Raw genomic sequence first — 21046 nt, forward strand, 5'->3', positions numbered from 1 at the left:
ACAAGGTCTCTGCCGTCCATGTCTGTCTGGGGACGGGACTGGAAACGGACACGACAATATCATAAATCAACGTGTCAAAGTTGGGAAGTGAACACTAGCGTTTAATAATATCCACAGACATGATTAAAGAGTTGATTCTAGGGGTGGGCGATATGGAAAGATACAATATCACGATATTTTCCCAAGCTGTATCACGCACGATACACGATTCCTTTTCCACGTCGGTTTTCATGGTTATTTTTTAAGTTACTTGACAAAAACTAGACTCTCTGGGTTCCTTTTGGGAGGTCTAAATTGAACTTTACAAGTATGTAACTCTGACAGTATACAAATGAAACCAAATGGACCCTTACGGAGCTAAGTGGAGACCTTGACATTTTACTGTTTGAGAACTACTGATTTAGACCAAAATGCAGGTTTAAATTAAATTCTGCAATGAATCTCGGTATTAACGATTAAACAGGATTTTTTACAAGGCTCCCTCAATTGTATCACGATATATAGAATACCTCTGAAAAGGCATATCGTGGAGACATTGTATCGTCTCCACGATAATTATCACCATATCGCCCACCCCTAGTTGATTCTTAACTATAAACCCAGAACCGGCCCAGGGCCATATTATGTTGTTATCACCTCTGTCTGTGAGTTAAAAAGAACTAAACAAAAAAACTGCTATCAACTCAACACACCAGGTGCGATGGGGAGAGGGGAGGAGAGGAGAGGAGAGGAGAGGAGAGGCTGGTGGCAGCGGGAATATCGAGACTCTTCCTGGTTCAACGCTACACTCTGTTCTCTACTGATTACTGTAAGGGTGTTGATAAGGTGTGTGTGTGTGTGTGTGTGTGTGTGTGTGTGTGTGTGTGTGTGTGTGTGTGTGCGTGCGTGCGTGCGTGCGTGCGTGCGTGCGTGCGTGCGTGCGTGCGAGCGTGTGTGTGTGTGCGCACACGACGTGCATGTGTCTATAAATAGTGCACTTTTATTATTGGAGGGCTGCATGTCTTTTTATTATGTCTACATGTAAAGCAAACAGCTAAGACAAAGCAGCAGGACAGGTGTCCACATAGCAGATAGAGGTGATTGATTGTGATGTGGAGATTACAGCCAGGCAGCAGAGTACAGTACAGTATGTCACGTCAGGCTGAGGAACTATGAGGGAGAATGTTGGTCGACTATCTTTGGCGGCCTGGGCTAGTAGAAGTAGAAGTAGGGCCTGGGCTAGTAGACTACCTTTGGGGTCCTGGGCTAGTAGAAGTAGAAGTAGGGCCCGGGCTAGCAGACTACCTTTGGGGGCCTGGGCTAGTAGAAGTAGAAGTAGGGCCTGGGCTAGTAGACTACCTTTGGGGTCCTGGGCTAGTAGAAGTAGAAGTAGGGCCCGGGCTAGTAGACTACCTTTGGGGGCCTGGGCTAGTAGAAGTAGAAGTAGGGCCTGGGCTAGTAGACTACCTTTGGGGGCCTGGGCTAGTAGAAGTAGAAGTGCCTCTGATGTGCCCAGCTACGCGAATATGGATTTATTCTTTTTCTAATCGCACATTTTGTTGTGCGATTGGGGCTTCTTGCCAAACGCTCTGATCCAGCGGTCTTCAACGTTTTCAGGCCGAGGACCCCTTAGTTCCATAGATTCCATATAGTTTCATTGTTTGAATTGACATGAATCCAAAATACACAGATGATTGTGCTGCAATTATCTACAAGTAGATAGCTTGTAGATCTGCTATTTTACACCACACACACACACACACACACACACACACACACACACACACACACACACACACACACACACACACACACACACACACACACACACACACACACACACACACACACACACACACACAATTTAGGCATTTAGCAACTTAAGCCAGAGAGATTTACAATAATGAAGGTAATAAATACATCAATACAATAGGCAAGGTAATACATCAATACATCAACATCAATCTAGAAAACGAAGACCAAGCACCTAATCAGTTTGCTATCTAGCTGTCATGTATGGTCATTGAGGGTAGGCGAGGGCTACGGTAATTGCTATGGGCTTAGGTGGAGTCTGAAGTAGAGATGGGACGATACGCGATATTATTGTTTATCGTGATAAAAACACTCATGATAATCGTGTCCTGGAGATTTAATTTATCGTGATATCGTCCTCCGTCATGCACTGGGATCAATTCACCTTTTATTTGCCGAGCTGCATATCCGGTACCATTTAAACCCTCAATAATTTTGAAAAGGTACTTATAATATACAATACTTGATAGTCTTTTTTTCCCTCTCTATGAAATGTATTTGCCAACAATTGGCCGATCTACAAGCTCACAACGCGCGACGCGTTGTCATCTGCTATGATTTTTGGCAAACGTTCCACCCCAGGATAATGGATTTGAATATCGCGATAATATCGTAAATCGCAATTTATTTTGTCACAATAATCGTGATATGACATTTTCATATCGTCCCTTTGCTAGTCTGAAGAGGTGAGTCACACAGGTCTGTATCTTCACAGTGTACAGTTTATATGAGGTTTTTTATTATACCCACACGGACTGCCCGGAAATGCTAAATCAAACAAACACGACGTCTGGCTGGAGTGTTGACAGAACAAGATTACGGAGGGGAAAAAAGGTATCAGGACGTCACCGCATCCAATTAAAACACTGTTGTCGTGGCGTCACACACACACAGGGCCGCCGTGCGCGCGGTGGCGTGCGTGCCTGTCCCCCCCCCCACCCCCCACCCACCCACCCGTCTCAGGATGTGATGTTTGGTCTGGGTGGAAGAGATTATTGCTGCTTTGCTTGTGTGAAGATTTCACAGCTTAAAACCGGCGAGGCGTCTCTCTCTCTCTCTCTCTCCTCTCCCCCGACCAGGGATGGGACGATAAGCGATATTATCGTTTATCGTGATAAAAAACACTCACAATATTCGTATTGTGGAGATTTAATTTATCGTGATATCGTCCTCCGTCATGCACTGGGATCAATTCACCTTTTATTTGCCGAGCTACATATTCGGTACCACTTAAACCCTCTGTAATTGGTAAAAGGTACTTATAATATACGTACTTGATACAGTATTTTTTTCACTCTCTTTCAAATGTCTTTGCCAAAAAATAGCCGATCTACAAGCTCACTGAGCTTGTAGATCGGCTATTTTTTGGCAAATGTTCCACCCCAGGATAATGGATTTTAATTATCGCGATAATATCGTAAATTGCGATTTCTTTTGTCACAATAATCGTGATATGAAATGTTCATATCGTCCCATCCCTACTCCCGACCAGCCTGCAGTTCTCTTCTCTCTTTTTCCCCCCTTTTTCTTTTTTTCCCATTTTTCTTTTTTTATGGCACATAACCCTGATGATTCACATGCAGCCCCGGGCAGCGTAACAAAAGAGGGGGGAAGAGAAAAAATCATCATGTCATGCACCCAGAATAGCTGATCCACAAGCTCACAGCACGTCGCGGCACGGCCCGCCGTGAGGTTGTAGATCGGCTGGTTTGTTCTGCGACGTTCTCTGGCGTGCGACACCGGGCGCACGACTAGGTATAAAACGTCTCTCAATCTCTCTTAAAAGGATCCCTAGATAATAAGCCTTATATGCCTGGCTTAATACATTATAATTGCCCTCTTTAACTAAAATTCGGCATTACAAACACCTTAAATATTTTATTTATCTCAGAAATCGTTCATCTTTTACTCAATAGTTGATGATGTCATTTGTCCATGGGTGGAACAGCCTTATGGAATGTATGGAATGCATGTGCTAATAACAAGTATTTAAACTATGATTCTAATATTAACCTTAGGAAGTATTACGCTGTTTTTTATTAGGACATGCATTCCATAAATTCCATAGGGCTAGACAACACATGGACACATTACATCATCAACTTTGCGACGGGAGTGGTCCCTATTGAGTGAAAGACGTACTATTTCCAAAAAGAATAGACATTTTAAGGTGTCAGAGACAGAGCAATTATAATGCATTAAAGCAGGGGTCCAGGACCCCTAGGGGGTCCTCAGAGTTACTACAGGGGGTCCTCCAAATCTTTGTGTGATAGAAACCTTTTTTTCTCCTTTTTATATTAACCACTTGAACCCTAGCATCCATATTCAGAGAACTTTAGCCAAAAATAGCAGATCTATAAGCTTGCAACGCCTCGCGGTGCGAGGCGTTGTGAGCTTGTAGATCGGCTATTTTTGGCAAAGAGCTTTGGTGTAGACCCAACTATTGACGGTTCAAGTGGTTAAATATCGGAAAACACAAATTGACATGAATCCAAAATACACCGATGATTGTGCTGTCAAACAATGAAACTATATGGAATCTATGAAAATGTTGTGGGGTCCCTGCTTCATCTCTCTCTCAACTAAGGGGTCCTTGGCCTGAAAACATGAAGACCCCTGCATTAAGGTATATAAGGCTTAATAACCTGGGATTGTTTTTAATTAACTCACAATTACAATTACAACTTGGGCATTAGTTAGCGGTCACTCTTATCCAGGGAGACCTCCAAGTGCACGATGGAAACGAGCAGACTAAGCATGAACTCTTGTCAATAAACAAGGTAAATAAGCACATAAATAGAGAGCAGGGAGAGAGAGAGAGCAGTGTAGTGCAGTGCCTCGAGGACACTAGGATATATCTGGTAAACAATGAATGAATCCAACATCTGTCTAAACAACGTGCTATCTACATAACGTTCTGTACATTTGAAAACTACCAGATAAACAATGAACCGAGCTATCTGCCTAAATAATATGGAAATCACATTTCGTCGCTGTCAGGCAGAAACCTCTTATCTCCATGTTGTAACTTTTTGTGATTTTGTTTTTTGTAAATTAATTCCCTACCTTATCATGCTACAGACAGAATGAATTTTCAAGTGTGGTTGCCTTAACACGAGTCACGCGGCCATAATACATTACAGAGTGCCGCGCTGCGAGCTTGTAGATCTGCTATTTTTTAAAGATCTTGAAAACGTGTACAAGTCTTTGAATAGTTTGACCCGATTCTATTAATGTCTTCTAAACCCTTCTTCTAAATCAGTGCATGGTTCTAAAAACTTTTTCATGTCAAGGACCCCCAAAATGACATGTATTTGGCGGTGGACCTCCATCTGAAAATATGTTGTTCCAGGGTCGCAGTTTACCATGAGAAATATCACAGCTTGTCCATGTCCGTGTAGACGTGTACACATTTTTCTATGGGCAAACCCATAGACCGTAAAAATGTGTCATCATGATGTGATCATGCTCTGATGTCACTGTGATGTCAGGGGAACCACTCTACCAGAATGGGTTTGCCACTCTGACATCACGCTATGGCTTCACTGTGATGTCACACCAACAGAATCCCTATTAACCCATACAGTATATTGAGTTCCCTGATGTCATCAATATTAATGACACCCTGTTAGAGAGAGATCCCTGTGATGCCAGGGGGAACAAATCCCTTTTATGCCCATATATGGAGAACCCTGATGTCCACATCTATGGGGTTATATTTAGGACAAAACAAATTCGTATTCGTACTTTGCCTTTTTTTTTACTCGTAAACATTTTTACCAAAAAAACTATACGTAAACAAATTAACAGTTTGACTGCCACGGGAGGGATATACCGCCCGCCACTTCCTGCGCAATCTTGCCAATTAAAAAGTAGGGAGGGATATACCGCCCGACCCTTTTTTTTTCATATTACAGTAGTACAGTGTTGGATCTATGCGGTAACCAAGATACAGCCCTTTTGGACGATGGGACGGTCGTCATGCATGACAATTCAGTGGCGTCAGTTCAGAACAAGCTAAGGTATGGCAACATGACTGGTGTCTGGTGAAGACACCAGTCATGTTGCCATACCTTAGCAACAGGCACGATGAAAAGTACATTTTTATTATTTCCCCCTGTCAAGGTATGGCAGCTGCATACCCCTGCCATACCCAATTGACGCCCCTGCATGACATCACACGCTCATTTGACCAAATTCAAGCATGCTGGTTGGCCGGTTCCCCCCAGAAACAAGGGTCTCAAAAGAGTTCAGTGACTTTTACCATAACCGGACACACAGCAATCAGAGGGAGAGAGAGATATATTGAGAGAATGAGCTAGAATTAGTTATAAAATCACTAGATGTCGTATTATTTAGAGAGATAGAGATAGAGAGAGAGATCGGAAGGTAGAGGTTTTACCTAGGAGGAGTGGGGGAAGGGAAGGGCTAGTTTCTTTGTAGGTTGGGGGCGTCCATTTTGTAAAAAAGTTACCGGACCGTTGCTCCGCTGATCAGAGAGCAAGTCATGGCCGCACATGGAGACCAAGCAGGCAGCCGAACCATGCCCCGTGGCCGTGGACACTCAGCCCCCAGCCTCCGCCGATGGCGCGGCATGCATGCTGCCCGTGGCAGACCACCGATCGCGGCGGTTTCTCCCCGCGCCATGCCCCGTGGACAGTCTAACTCTGGACAACAAGCCCGCAGTCTCCGGCGGTGACATGCATGCTGCCCGAGGCAGACCACCGATCGGTGCGGTCTCTCCCCGCGCCCTGTAGGGAGCACTGCTGAGCTGTGATCAGCGAACCCGGTAAGCGTTACAAAGTTTATGTTCACTTTGTTCTTTACGTCTGTCTTTCAATGTTATATGAGATCAGTGGTGTGTTCTACCTATAACGCACGTATACGGCGTCTGCTGTCGGAAAATAAAAGGCAGGGGCAGGTAGGATTAGCCCAGGGGGTCGCACCGGGGACTACCCTCCACACCTCGCCCGACTTGGGACACCCTCGCAGGCACGGCGCCGCCAGGCGCCGGCCTCTATACCTCCGTGATGGAGGAACAATAAAATATGAACGGCGTCTGCCCTCGTGAACCTTTCAAAGTAGCGTATTTGATAGGGATTATGTACTATAGCGTCTGCCCTGGCCAAACGAATAGTAGCTGATCGTATGCCCTCAAAAAAAGTCTAGAACACACCACTGTATGATATGCATAAAGTGTGTTCCTGTGGAAATGAGCCATGAATCTGTAGGTCTACTCTAATGCAAGCTTGTAATACATTCTTCAATCAATCAATAACCGATGTCAATAAGCCTGACCTGCTATTGTTTTTTTTCCACGTAGGGTGCATTTGGTAATATACAATTCAATTCAAAGGAGCGTTATTGGCATGAGAAAACATACGTTTACATTGCCAAAGCAATGTAAACGTATGTTTACATTGCTTTGGCAAATACAATAAAAAAAACAGTTGAAAATATACAGTTGGAGGGGGTACAGCATTGTTCAAACAGAGCTATGTCGCATTGTCATTTTATATATATACAGGGTACAAATAGCAGCATTATTTTCCTCATAGTACATAAAGGTATCAGCTCTGTTTCATACTGTATGTGCAGTAGGTCTAGATGTCAATCCATGGTTTGTAGTAGGTGTATGAAGTTCCTCCAACTTCTTCCAGTAAGAATACATTTCTTTATAGTTTAGTTTTTTATTGTGTGTGTATACCTAGATAGATAGTTTAGTAATACAATCAGTGTGTGTGTGTGTGTGTGTGTGTGTGTGTGTGTGTGTGTGTGTGTGTGTGTGTGTGTGTGTGTGTGTGTGTGTGTGTGTGTGTGTGTGACATAATAATCTATCAAATCGATCTCAAATCTGTATCAAATTTGTATCAAAGCAGAGCCTATAGAATTCAGTGGCCACGTATATATACATATATACATTTGAAATTATTTAGACTAGTGAAAACAGCCGATCTACAAGCACACAACGCCTCGCTTGTAGATCTGCTGTTTTCACTACTTTTGTGCGACAGCCTTTGCTAAAGAACATACAAATTATACAGAAGCACGTTCATTTAGTATTTTGTATTTATTTCTATCATATACAGGGCCCGTGGAGTCTGACTGGATGGAGGAAGGATGGGAGCCCGATCTGCAACCAGACCAATGACAACGCAGAGGACAGTATGATGGCGGAGATAGCGAGAGCGGAGGAGTCAGGCATAGGTCATACACACTGTAGGTTCGCTGCCTGGACCAATGTCACTCTAGGGGAGCTGAAGAACTTTCTCGGACTTCTCTTCCTCACAGCTATCGTTCACAAGCCGGAGATTGCCATGCAGTGGTCCAAAAAACATTGCCATGCCGTACTTTCCCAGAACAATGGCAAGGAACAGGTACCAGGCCATTTTGAGGCACCTGAGGTACGCACGCACGCACGCACGCACGCACACACACACACACACACACACACACACACACACACACACACACACACACACACACACACACACACACACACACACACACACACACACACACACACACACACACACACACACACACACACACACACACACACACACACACACACACACACACAGTGAACAGTACCATCTTTGACCTTGATTTGTGGTGCCTTTGACTCCTGAATGTTGGCTTGTTGAATGCCTTTTTTTGACTTTTATATTATTTTATTTATTCTTTACTTGCTGCACATTTATTTTATTTTACTTTTATCCAGTTATATTTTATTTTTGTGAAGTCATATTTGTGATTTTTTTTTGGAAATATTTGTAAATATTGTTGAACATAAATATGTTCATGCTGGATGTGTGAGGTACTCACCAGGGTTAGGGTTCGATGTTGCCATAAAATAAAAGGTTGACATCGCTTTTCTGACTTTTTGTCTTCCTGACCTTCTAGACCAGGTAAAAACACAGTGAATTCACAGTGCATAGTTCTATCAAAATGTAAGGCAATTTCCACCTTCTGAGTCATTTCATACTTTTTCACTTTGCCCCCTTGAAACTAGACGATGGTACAATATTTTTTTCACTTTTTTTGCAGAAAATGAAAGTAGGCATGCTATTGTTTCTGTCAAGGGTACTTGTGTTCCGTTACCATTTACCAATTTGTCGCTATGGCTTCCTAAAGTTTTTTTTCTTTGAACTCAAATATCTCAGAATCTAGATTTCTGAGGTTATTGACTGGTTTGCGCAGTGCGCACTCTCGAGCACCTATCTCCAAAACCGCTCACCGAAATCACTCCAAAATTTTTTGGGTAAAAAAAAAAATCCTCTTTTACCAAACCTCCCATTTTTGTTCCGATGTGAATATCGGATCATTTTCAATATATTCCCTGGAATCGGGGCAGAATGAATGGGACCTAATGGTGGCATTGGTCAGGGTGGGGGGCCGGGGGGGTCTGGCAGTCAAAGTGTTAATTGGAAAAAAATATCCGTAAAAAAAAAAAAAGTATGAATGTTTTTGGGGAAGCTGCAGTGATTATAATGCCAAAACAAAAAAACAAGACAAAATACGAATATTTTCTTACTGATTTACGAGTTGTTTTGTTGGTTACTTCATCACGAATGCTTTCATCATCTCACGCACACGAATCTGTATGACGCACACGAATGCATGCATGGAATGAATACGGCCAATAATCACGTGATCGGCAGAGAGCCAATGGGGGTGCGGCCTTTCCACTAGCCAATCATAATTCTCCATTGTTGGCAGCGGTTGCCATGTCTGGTAAAAGTGAGTAATCTTGTGTACTTCCGGTTCGTCCACAGACAGTGTTGTGTTGTTGTCGTCTCCGTTAGATAAAAATGCTTTCTTTTCACTTTTTTCTACTTTTATCACGTTTTATTTGGATGCTTCATCTTTTTACCGTTCATTTTTTTTGTTAGTGTTGTCATCGGTTTTTATTTATAAAAGGGAAACGTATGTAACTATGCTACAGTCTTCACAGCAGAGCCGACAGAGAAAGGTAAGATAACGTCGCTATTATTATCATAAAATACAGCAATCTATCTAATAAAACGTTTGTTAAATGTGCTTAGCAGTAGTGTCTTTTAGGGTTTAGTCCGGGGTCTTTATTTGATGTAAAGAAAGTTTAATATTAACGCTAGCCTCATTAGCATCTTAGCTCCGTCTATAATAGGCTACTACATCATCAGACTGTTGGTTCTCTAAGTGGGGTCCGGGGACCCCCAGGGAGTTCCAGGGGGTCCCCAGCTAAATTATAGTTAGGAACCAAATGGACCCTTTGGGGTATGTAACTGTACAAATCATTTGGTTCCATGTGTACACTCTGAGTTATGCTAACGTATGATTTTACAATATAAGTTGGGGTCTCAGAGATACAAATGCTATTAAATGGGGGGTCAGTAGCCTAATGGATGTCAAACTGGGGGTCCTTGAAATTAAAATGGTTGGGAATCACTGCTAGAGCCGTAAAAATGTTCTCTTATGGGGTCACTGGCCTAAATGGGGGTCAGTGGGAATGTGGGATAATACAAGTCAATTCTTATTACCTCTTATTAATTTGGTGATTATCAAACGAGTATATGGGGACCAAACAATCTGTACAAATAGAATAAAAATCCTCAATGTTAATTTCAATCTGAGTGTAGACCTTTACAGGTTCATTTGGTTAAATGTATTCTTTAATTAAAGTAAAAATAGTCTACACAGTACATGTTATAAACAACTTTACTTTTGACTAAGTCCAGTTTCATTAACATTGTAAAATGATAGCTATAGTAACAGTAAATATCTGTTCTTACCATACATAAAAATACATTTAATAATATACATAGTCTTGTCTTGGGTACATTTATTTTTCTTTCAGGAACTGTGATGACATGGACCACATCAGCCGATCAGGGTTCCGATGGCAGGATGTAGCAGCAATCAGATTTGAGAATTCAACCTCTTGAAAGAGCTCCAAGAAGGAACAACAAACTTTCTGTGGTCCTTCGTGGTGAGGGAGGTTGACGACTGTTTGGTTCAGGAAAACTCACACCCCTGTACTTTATTGGGAAGGAAACTATTGATTCTATTCACAACACACATTTGTCTTTGCCTATTCTATAGCTACACCTACATTATTCAGAACCTTATTCAATTTAATTTACAATATGCAAACAAAATCCGCCCAAAATACAATACTCTACATTCTATTGTTTTCCTAAATAAAAGGCCAATTGCATGTGAAATGATATTGCTTGTATTGTCTGAATACATTTGAATAAAGCTGATACAAGACTACATTCTATTGTTTTCCTAAATAAAAGGCTAATTGCCTGTGAAATGATATTGCCTGTATTATCTGAATGCATTTGAATAAAGCTGATATAATTCACAAGACGTAAACATGTCATGATTCATGTGTTTTAATCGAAAAAGATGAACATGGTTAGTAGTACAGAATATCGTCGCTGTCCAATGAAAACCACGTAAGTCCATTATTATGGATTTTTACTTTTCATCATAGTTGGATTACATTCACTCTCCTCTCTCTGCTAGTATCAGCTGGTGTGTAAATGGCCAATGGAAAGTTGTTTTATTGACCAAGCTATTTAACACGCATCACCATTGGATGTTTGACATGTCCCTCAAACCGCGTATGTAATGGGCGGGGAGATACGCTGAAACAGTAATCACCATTGGATGTGGGACCTGTCCATCACACCGCGTATCCAACAGCCAACGGAGATACGCTCCGAAACGACATCACCATTGGATGTTCAACCTGTCCATCACACTACGCGTATCTAACCGCGGGAGAAGAAGGACTGGAGGAGGGGAATGATTCAGAGCAACAAACTTTTTCTTCACTAAACGACACGGAATTCGACATTATTACAAGGTATCACCAAATGTCTTGTTGAGAACTGTATGCTTAGGTTATACCAACGATCATGTTCACGATTGTGCTTGGCGTCGTGTGAATTGTTATTATTCAAGGAAAGTATTGTTCTCTGATGTTTGTGTTGTCTGTTTGTTCTCTGAACAAGCAGCGTCGTACACTGATTTTGCTTCAAACATGGTTCGCCTCCGTCAACCCACCGCAACTGGCGTTATCGATCAAATAATTTGCCATGTGGTTTTCCATTTACCTTTACCTTATACCTTACATTAAGCTGCCAGCACAACAACTTCTATGGAGTGTCCATGGAACCAAATGGACCCTTTACGGGTCCATAAAGGGTCCATTTGGTTCCATCTGGACACAAACGTACCATTACATTAAGCTGCCAGCACAACAACTTCTATGGAGTGTCAATGGAACCAAATGGACCCTTAACGGGTCCATAAAGGGTCCATTTGGTTCCATCTGGACAAAAACGTACCATTACGTGTGGTAAAAGTACTCAAATGTTTTTACTTTAAGTACAAATATCAATAATGTAATGTAGAAATACTCTGTTACAAGTAAAAGTCTGGAATTCAAAATGTACTTGATAAAATGGCTAAAGTGTTGGCATCAAAATGTACTTAAAGTGCCAAAAGTAAAAGTACTCTATGCAGAATGTCCCATTTCAAATATTTTAAAAATGGCAGATCTACATGCTCACAATGTGTCGCACTGTGAGCTTGCATTGGAGTAAAAGTACTCCAAAGGCACTCAGCTTGTTGTGTATTAACTCATTAAAAGCCAACCCCGCGATGTCGCGGGAAAAGTAATAGAGTATCTATAGTGCCATCCACGCGATGTCGCGGGAAAAGTAATATATTACTGTAACGGCGAGTAAAAATACCTAGTACAATGGCCGACGCTCCGGAGACGAAATCCGCGCTGATTTGTCATCATCACGGCTCCACGAGCACACAATAGTCATCCCATAACATTGAGGTGGACGGGCCGCCTCATCTTTAATGTCCATTATCTCAAAACTACACTTTAGAAGCGAAGATGGAGGCAGATGCTCGCTTATAAAACACATGTATAAACGCTACGAGCCGATCCAGCATGGCTCCACATAAACAATGATCGGTTCAGTCGAAGGATCCGATGACGTCAGACCGGAAGTACTTCCGGTGGCCTTCAAAATAAGACAAAATAAGAGAACGGCCGTGAATGGGGGGGGGTGGGAGGCACTCTGGATATTATAATCCGTTAATGTCTGAGGCTTTTAATGAGTTAAAGTACAATAATTTTGATCTGTGATATAGAGGAGTACAAGTATTGGAAATTGGAAATAATTCAGCTTGTAGTGGAGTAAAAGTAAAATATTTGGATCTGAGATATAGTGGATTAAAAGTATTGGAAATTGATAATACTCTAGTCAAGTACAAATACCTCAATATTGTACTCAAGTACAGTACTTAAGAAAATGTACTTAATTACTTTACACCATTGTGTTACCCTTGATTTTAACCCTGTATTCTCCTTTTATTTTCAGTATAACATTTCAGGATGATGTATTCTATGGAGGAGCTGTGTGCTTTGGTTAGCGTCAAGTATGTCAGGGGCAGACATGACGAGGCAGAGACTGTACTAGAGAGCAGTGAAAGCAGCGAAGAAGGTTTGTGCGATAAAACAAAATAGAAAGAAAAATAGGAATAAGTCAGCTCAGTTTAATGATGTGTGTAGTGATTCTGGCTGTGGTGCAACTTGTGTGATTAATTTGGAAATCAAAGTGTTTTAATCATGAATTACAATAATTAGCTGCTGTATTCAGTGTTCTAATGATAATCTGTATCTTTCCAAGATGCACTTGATTGTGACCAAGTTGATGCTGCCAGTGCTGGGTCAGCTGTTTTGATTCAATCTGGGAGTGAAGGTATGTGGTGTGGTGTGTTATGAATTATAGTGCATAGAAACACATATGTGTGGTTTTGTATTGTACCTGCTGTCCTAGTTACAAATCCCTAAACATGCACTAAGTACCCATTTTGAATTGTTGCTGTACTAGTTTCAAACATAGTATTATAACACAAATTGTTAATCAGTATCTGCTGTAGTATCACAATCTTAAAAAGTAGCCATTTCATTAATTCGTGTGACCTTTTTCCCCTTTCAGCAGGAGAAGCAGCAGGAGAAGCAGTTGTGGAGGACTCATCAATTGAGGAGATTGAAGGTTTGTCTTTGTCGCACGCACACACACCCACTGAGAGAGAAGTAAGGTTTGTGGTAAAACAGATTAAGGGCAAAGGATGCAACATCTTGGCAATGTAATTTCTACTTTGCATTCACTGTACATTGTGTTCCTCTTATGTTTTTACCAGATGAGCTTGATTCATCATGGAACCTTAAATTAGAGTTGGATAATCCTGGTGCTGCTGAATCTGGATATGAAGGTAATATTAATAGCTGTATAGAGTCTTTCATACAAAAACATGACGCACACATGTGACACTTTGCATTATTGTCAATGCTGCATGTTTTCTATTTGACATTCAGTCTCTTCTCTTTTTCTGCAGCAGAAGTTGTTGCGCCTCACTCAAATGAGGGAGGCGAAGAAGGAATTGAGGATGACTACTTAAGTGGGGAAGAAGAAGGTTGGTGTAAAACTAACAAGTGCCAGGGAACCGAGGCTATTGGCCAGAGCAAAGCCTGACACTGAATTGCAGGTGTGTTAACATTGCATTCATTTTGTTTCTTTCTTTCCCAGATCCACTCGACCACTAACCCTAACATCTAAACGTGACCAACATGGTGATTCTTCTGGTGCTGCTGAATCTGGATATGAAGGTATTATTATTAATAATCACTGTAATAAACACAAATAGTGACTGCTGAATGTTGCATTTTCATTTTTTTCCTTCAGAATCATACTGTACATGACCAGAAAGCGCCTCACACTTAATGTGAGAACATCTCATATTTCTTTTCTGTTCTTTAGGTGCAGACAGAGTTGAGCCGGACTCAAATGTGGAGGATGAAGATTCTGAAGGAGTTGAGGATGACGACACAAGTGGGGACGAAGAAGGTTTGTGTACAACCAGGCTTAAGTCAGCCAGAGCAAAGAATGCAAAGTCCTAGCAACACTGAATTATGTCAACGTGTGCATTCTGTTTGTTCCTCTTTCTTTCCCAGATCCGCTTGATCGAAACTGGACACCTGAACGTGACCAACATGGTGATTCTCCTGGTGAATCGGAATCTGGAAATGAAGGTGTTGTTGTCATTATTAATATGGACACATTGATGCACATGTGTGTAATGTAGTATCTTGCATGGTGCATGTTTGCTATTTAACTCTTTTCTTTCAACTACACATCCATACAGTACACATGTACATACCCACACAGATGTGCACGCAAGGGGCTGCACAGATACACACAGAGAGACTCGCACACTAATGGTCTGAATGACAAATTTTCTCTCTTTTTGTGACACAATATAGGACTTGAGGTGGAAGAAGACTCCTCAGGTGTTGATGCTGGTCTCTGTAGGAAGAGGAGAAATCCAGAGGGCTGGAAGAACAACATCCAGAAGAGGCGTAGAATGATAGGCCAGTCATATCTGGCCTAGGAAGAATAGAGAGTCAGTGTTAAAGGAGGGAAGAAAAATGGGTGTGTCATGTCAGTCTGCAGCCGGCCACAGGTCCAGTAAACTGCACTGCAGAGAAGTGGAAGAGTCGAAGCGAGAAGAGATCTTCAAATACTTCTGGGAGAAATTAGACTGGCGTGAGAGGAAGATTTATGTTGCATCATTGGTAGAGGTGAGCAGTGTAAAGCGACGGAGGACAGGAGCAGAGAAATCCAGGAGGTCGGCATCCATTTTCTGTCACCTTGTCGTAGATGGCAGGAGACTCGGAGTGTGCCAACGCATGTTCCTGTCAACCCTAGGCTTGAAGCAGTGGTCTTTTTGTAGGAAGAAGAGGGAAAAGCCCTACTGAGGAAGATAAGCAGTGAGGGTAAGGAAAGAGGAGTCTGACTTCTTGAAGACCTTCCTTCTGGACCTTCCAAAAGTTCCCTCGCACTACTGCCGGTCCTCGTCCTCTAAGATGTTAGCCTGCTTCCAGACCAGAGACCCCGCCCACTCTCAGAGTGAGCTGAGTCTGAGATCAGGCTACTAAGATGTACCTGGAGCCTGTGTTCAAGTCCATCAATCACCTCCATGCAGAGTATATCCGTTCCAGTGCAGACCATGGCATCCAGGCGCTGTCAAGGCAAGTGTTCACCAGAATGTTTAATGTTTGAATTACTCTCTTTTTCACCCGAAGAAAGACCAGTGTGATACCTGCTGTGCGTTCAAGGCTGGGAACATTGAGGCTGCCACATGGAAGGAGCACTGCAACAAAAAGGACACTGCACAAGCCATGAAGCAGAAGGACAAAGACGAGGCAGGTGAGAAGACCTTGGTGACATGCATGGATCTTCAGGGGCTCCTGCTCTGCTCCAAGCTACAGGCCTCATCCCTCTATTTCAAGACCAAGCTCTGTGTCCATAACTTTACCATGTATGACATGACTTCACATGATGCATCAAATTACTTATGGCACGAGGGTGAAGCTGGTCTCTCTGCCAACGAGTTTGCTTCGTGCATCGTGCACTTCCTCGAAGAACATCCCTCTTATGATGAGTACATCCTGTGCACAGTGTGATTGAGAGAAGACTGAGGAACAGAGACATCTGCGTTCCAGCTGAGTATGTCGTTGCCATCCGGGAAGCCCGTACCAATCCCAGGCCATACCAAGTGAAGTATGTAGACCACACTTTCTTCAAAAACTTCAGCCAGGTGAACCTCTGCAAAGCCATCTGCCCGGGAAAGGTCACTGGGGATCCCACCGTGCATGACCTCCGAGCAATCAGGTATTTGAATACATAATAATGACATAGCTGCGGAAACCAAAACAAACATTATTTAATGAGTATTAAAACCTGACTTTTCTCCCCTGTCACTGTCCTTGTATTCATCCTAGGTACAACGTTGATGGCAGTATGGAGTACAAGATCGACCACTCAGACGCCTGGAAGCCCTACGAGTCCCCATCACTGAGGAAGAAGAGCAACATCACCACAGTGTCCCCACTCTACACTTGCCGCCGCACCATTAAAGCGATGAACTTCAAACATCTGCAAGAAATGAAGCAGGTGTTGCCCAGTGATTTCCATGGCTTCTACAACGCCCTCCGCCATGAGCACGAGGAGTGATGGTTTCTCTGTTTTTCTCTCTCTCCGTCTGACATCACCACATAGAATCGCAAACTTGACTGAATGGACACCTTTACAAGATTTCATATTTAGATTGTAATTAGAGAAAAGACAAGATGAGTGTTAAAATGTGTTAATTTTCTTCTATAATTTGAGCGATTTTGATTACATTGCTTTCAGTGCTTGGGGACATGTGTACAATGGCTAAATATGTATTTTTAGATACAATAAGTCCATTCAAAAAGAGGCACCACAATCTTTCATGGGCAGATGTTACTTATGGGGGCTAGTAGTGTCACTGTAAATTGTAATAAAATAAATTGCCAGCTTATTGTGTCTAAAAGGACACATTTAGGCACTTGCACACATGCACTGAAATAAAGTATTTAAAATCGCTAAAACAATAGAACTAAATGAAAACATTTAACTCTCCCATCTTTGCTTTTCCCTAATTACAATCTAAAATTATGAAACCTTGTATGATATTCTTGCTCTGGGGTGGCATCGTTACCAAAGTTCCTAATTCCCACTGGGTTCATGTTCCTCCCTGCCTGGACAGGTGTTATGTCGACAAGTGTTCTGCTCAAAGTGTCCTTCTCCCTCGTACAGTCTTCACTACCTGGAATCCAGCACACAGTGGTTAATGTGTTTCATGTGTGCTCTGTTACTGTTTAAAAATAGTTTAGGTGCTTATTTGTATTCTTATTTATTTGCCCATTTCTAATATAATTACAGCATAATGCACTTTTGAGATGTTGAAATTTGACACCACAGTAGGGACATCTATCTTCATTGTTGAGGTCAACTTAGCCAATGAGTCTAGCCTTAGTAGGTTGAAGAGCGTTGTAGAGCTGAACAGACACTTAACCTATGGTCCTTCCATTTTCAGTTCTATGTAATGCCCTTTCCAGGCACTGTATTACTGTTACAACACCTACATTAGAAATACTGAAACCCTCCTCCAAACATCCTTTACATCTCTAAACAATCACATCGATAATTTTGTACAATTAATTCTGCAAGTTCTATTATAATTAGTTTTCATGTAGAAAGAAACTAACAAATAAGATTCAGCAATTGAACACATCATTGAAACGGGGACTCAGCAGGAAAATCTGTTTGATTAACTTGGTTGCCACACACTGTGGAGCCACTGTCTAATAAAATATAATTCTGTGCAGTTGTATTTGACTATTGTAGCATTTTTTCCTTCCAGCCTAAAGTTGATCTTGGTCATCACTGTCTGCTAACATCAATGTGAAATAACCTATTGTACATGAACACTTATTTAGCTTGGTTATAACATCAGAGGGTCTGCTGGTAAGTAAATAAATTACATTAGGAATTGATTGCATTCTTTATTAGCAAAATGTTCAATAATCCAGGTTGTACAGTCAAAGTTGTACTGTAATCTGTTATGAAACACTGTTCATCATAGTAACTAGTTTGTTTTGGCCAAATGGTCTGTTTTTGCAATCATCCATTTCACATTTCATGGATGCTATGTACATTAAATGACAGAATAATAAAATACATTAGGCTATTGTGCACATTGTATCATCAATCATAAGAAAAAAATAAGAAACAATAAATATTGTATTTACAGTAAAAAGGTCAGGGCCGGAGGTAAGGTTAATTGTCTAGTTTTGATTTGCAGCATCTGTAAGTGACCTTTATCAGTGCTTTTATCGTGTGTATTAATAATATATGCATTTCTATTTTATTTAATGTATAAAAATGATTGATTAGTCAATTTAGTCAATAGTTTAAAAACAAATATCGTGTGGAGAGATTACTCACTTTTACCAGACATGGCAACCGCTGCCAACAATGGAGAATTATGATTGGCTAGTGGAAAGGCCGCACCCCCATTGGCTCTCTGCCGATCACGTGATTATTGGCCGTATTCATTCCATGCATGCATTCGTGTGCGTCATACAGATTCGTGTGCGTGAGATGATGAAAGCATTCGTGATGAAGTAACCAACAAAACAACTCGTAAATCAGTAAGAAAATATTCGTATTTTGTCTTGTTTTTTTGTTTTGGCATTATAATCACTGCAGCTTCCCCAAAAACATTCATACTTTTTTTTTTTTTACGGATATTTTTTTCCAATTAATTTGTTTACGTATAGTTTTTTTGGTAAAAATGTTTACGAGTAAAAAAAAGGCAAAGTACGAATACGAATTTGTTTTGTCCTAAATATAACCCCATACACATCTCCATATATGGAGATATGGAGATCCCTGTGATGCCAGGGGAACAAATCCCTTTTAATGCCCATATATGGAGATCCCTGATGTCTACATCACTGTGTTGTGACCTCGCCCCTTAGGGTGAGGTCGCTTGTTGCCCAGAGGCGTCTTACTAGTGTGTACATCCTCAGAGTTCAAGTGAACGAACGCTGGGGATTTTTTTGCTGTGTGCGTCTCTTTGTTCCAGACATGAAAGCTGGTCTGGGGTCAGTGTAGTTGGTAGATGAAGCACAGTTATTTCATCATCATCATCATATCTCCTGGTCAATTATGCTCTCTACCTCACCACTTATCACTACATAAGCGTGGGGTGGCTCACAGTAGCTGACAGAGTACAGCATCTTGCAATGGGCCTGTTGTACAAGATACACTACACGTCCAAGATACCCATGTACCTGACAAACTACTTCCAAAACGTCAAGGATGTTCACAACACCAGAGGCAGCTCGACTAATCATGTTCATCCCAGATTTAACACTATTAAAGGCTCTAATTCGTTCTCCAACTATACCACCAACATGTGGAACGTCCTACGGCCTTAAAGGAGTGCAAATCCCTAGCCTCCTTCAAAATTGGTCAGAAAAGTCACCTTCAAACGGCTGCTACTCGAGACTTGTAAACTTTTTGGCTAAAGTCCTAAGAATATGGACACTAACGTCAAGAGTGTCTGCTAAATGCCTAAACAATAAATTGTAAGGTTCAAGTGGTTAATATGAAAAAGGAGAAAAAAAGTTCATATCGCACAAAGATTTGGAGGACCCCCTAGGGGTCCCGGACCCCCTGTTGAGTAAAGTATACTGCACTTGGAATTGGAGCGCGAGCGCTGCGTGTTGCAACGGCTTTGCGACAGAACTGCAGTGTTGCTAACATATTTCATTCAACTGGGTCGACACATACCGCCATTCCCAAGGGGGGCGGTAAGGCGGTGGGGGATTTAGCCAGCCCCCCCCCCCCCTCCATATTCCTTTGTTGATGATTTGTGCTCTCAGCTCTGCCTCCTTCATTCGTCAGCAGCAACCTCCTCGTCTTGAGTGAGTTTTCCAGGAGTATTTTACTCCTGGTTTATTATACTTGGCCGTAAGAAGACGGTCGTGGGATAGCGCGGTGCGACGGAACACCAAACATTTGCACGTGGCCCACTTTTGTAAGTTATAGTATAGTTTTTCTCTAGTTGTCAAGAGGCCAATTCCTACAGTTCTTCTTAAATACAGTTTACATTTGCCTGAGGAGAAAAAAAGCTCAAGCTTCATGAAAGCTCAAGGTGTTATTAATAACTCATCACTGGTTGTATACTTCAGTGGTTCTCAAAGTAGGGTCTGGGGACCCCCCCCCCCCAGGGGGTCCTTGAGGAGGGTGCTCCAGGGGGTCCCCGTACGCAACATTCTGTTCACGCGTAGCATCAAAATCAGTTTAACTACTGTACTTTAACCCTCACAGCTTTTTGAAAATAGACGATAATTGACCCTCCCAGTTATCTGAAAATAGACGATTTACAAGCTCACAACGTACGAGTCACGATGCAGCGAGACGTTGCAGAAGCTTTCAGGTCGGTGGCAAACAAGAAACGTGGAAACGTTTTAACAACACACATCTTGTTTGTATATTTTCAAGGTGTATACTGTATATTCATTCAGGCGTTCCTAGACATGACAAGGTTTGAGAACCACTGGTCTATATGTCTAAGGAGGATGTGTGTGTGTGTGTGTGTGTGTGTGTGTGTGTGTGTGTGTGTGTGTGTGTGTGTGTGTGTGTGTGTGTGTGTGTGTGTGTGTGTGTGTCTGTCGTGCAAATGTGTGCACGTGTGTGTGCGTGCGTGGAAGGTATATCACCACTGTCAGGCAGAAACCTTGTAAGTTTCAAACGTGTTCGTTCTTTCGTAAAAGTAAAGCTTTGAATAGTTTGAC

The 21046-nt window shown here is 41.9% G+C and overlaps 2 protein-coding genes across 10 annotated transcripts in view; one reads left to right on the forward strand and one right to left on the reverse strand.

Moving 5' to 3' along the window:
- The window catches only part of maml2 (mastermind like transcriptional coactivator 2), a gene marked incomplete at its 5' end in the record, with an annotated part of 148250 nt that overhangs the window by 87875 nt on the left and 39329 nt on the right, over positions 1–21046 (reverse strand). The gene's annotated exons all lie outside the window — the stretch shown is intronic.
- Positions 11169–15374, forward strand: LOC308290525 (uncharacterized protein). 9 transcript variants are annotated; one of them, XM_080732388.1, is made up of 10 exons: positions 11169–11650; positions 13188–13310; positions 13497–13568; positions 13809–13865; positions 14014–14085; positions 14209–14286; positions 14400–14479; positions 14631–14717; positions 14825–14902; positions 15134–15374. In XM_080732388.1, exons 7-10 carry the CDS (start codon positions 14441–14443, stop codon positions 15236–15238), a joined length of 309 nt encoding a protein of 102 aa, XP_080588514.1. In that variant the 5' UTR covers positions 11169–11650; positions 13188–13310; positions 13497–13568; positions 13809–13865; positions 14014–14085; positions 14209–14286; positions 14400–14440; the 3' UTR covers positions 15239–15374. The 9 variants fall into 7 exon arrangements, 6 of the variants coding, with proteins under 6 accessions (XP_080588514.1, XP_080588517.1, XP_080588515.1 ...); XR_013962298.1 differs by having other exon boundaries at positions 14212–14286; XR_013962299.1 differs by having other exon boundaries at positions 13812–13865.

The sequence above is a fragment of the Nannobrachium achirus genome (genome assembly GCF_963921795.1).
Source record: "Nannobrachium achirus genome assembly, chromosome: 8".
In the NCBI taxonomy this organism is placed as follows: domain Eukaryota; kingdom Metazoa; phylum Chordata; class Actinopteri; order Myctophiformes; family Myctophidae; genus Nannobrachium; species Nannobrachium achirus.

What these genes read in the sequence shown, in the direction of transcription:
- LOC308290525 (XM_080732386.1), top strand. Translation starts at nt 13,202, where the DNA reads ATGATGTATTCTATGGAGGAGCTGTGTGCTTTGGTTAGCGTCAAGTAT. An exon ending in CAGTGAAAGCAGCGAAGAAG is followed by an intron (nt 13,311 to 13,496) that starts GTTTGTGCGATA and finishes TATCTTTCCAAG; the next exon opens with ATGCACTTGATTGTGACCAA. An exon ending in ATCGGAATCTGGAAATGAAG is followed by an intron (nt 14,903 to 15,133) that starts GTGTTGTTGTCA and finishes GACACAATATAG; the next exon opens with GACTTGAGGTGGAAGAAGAC.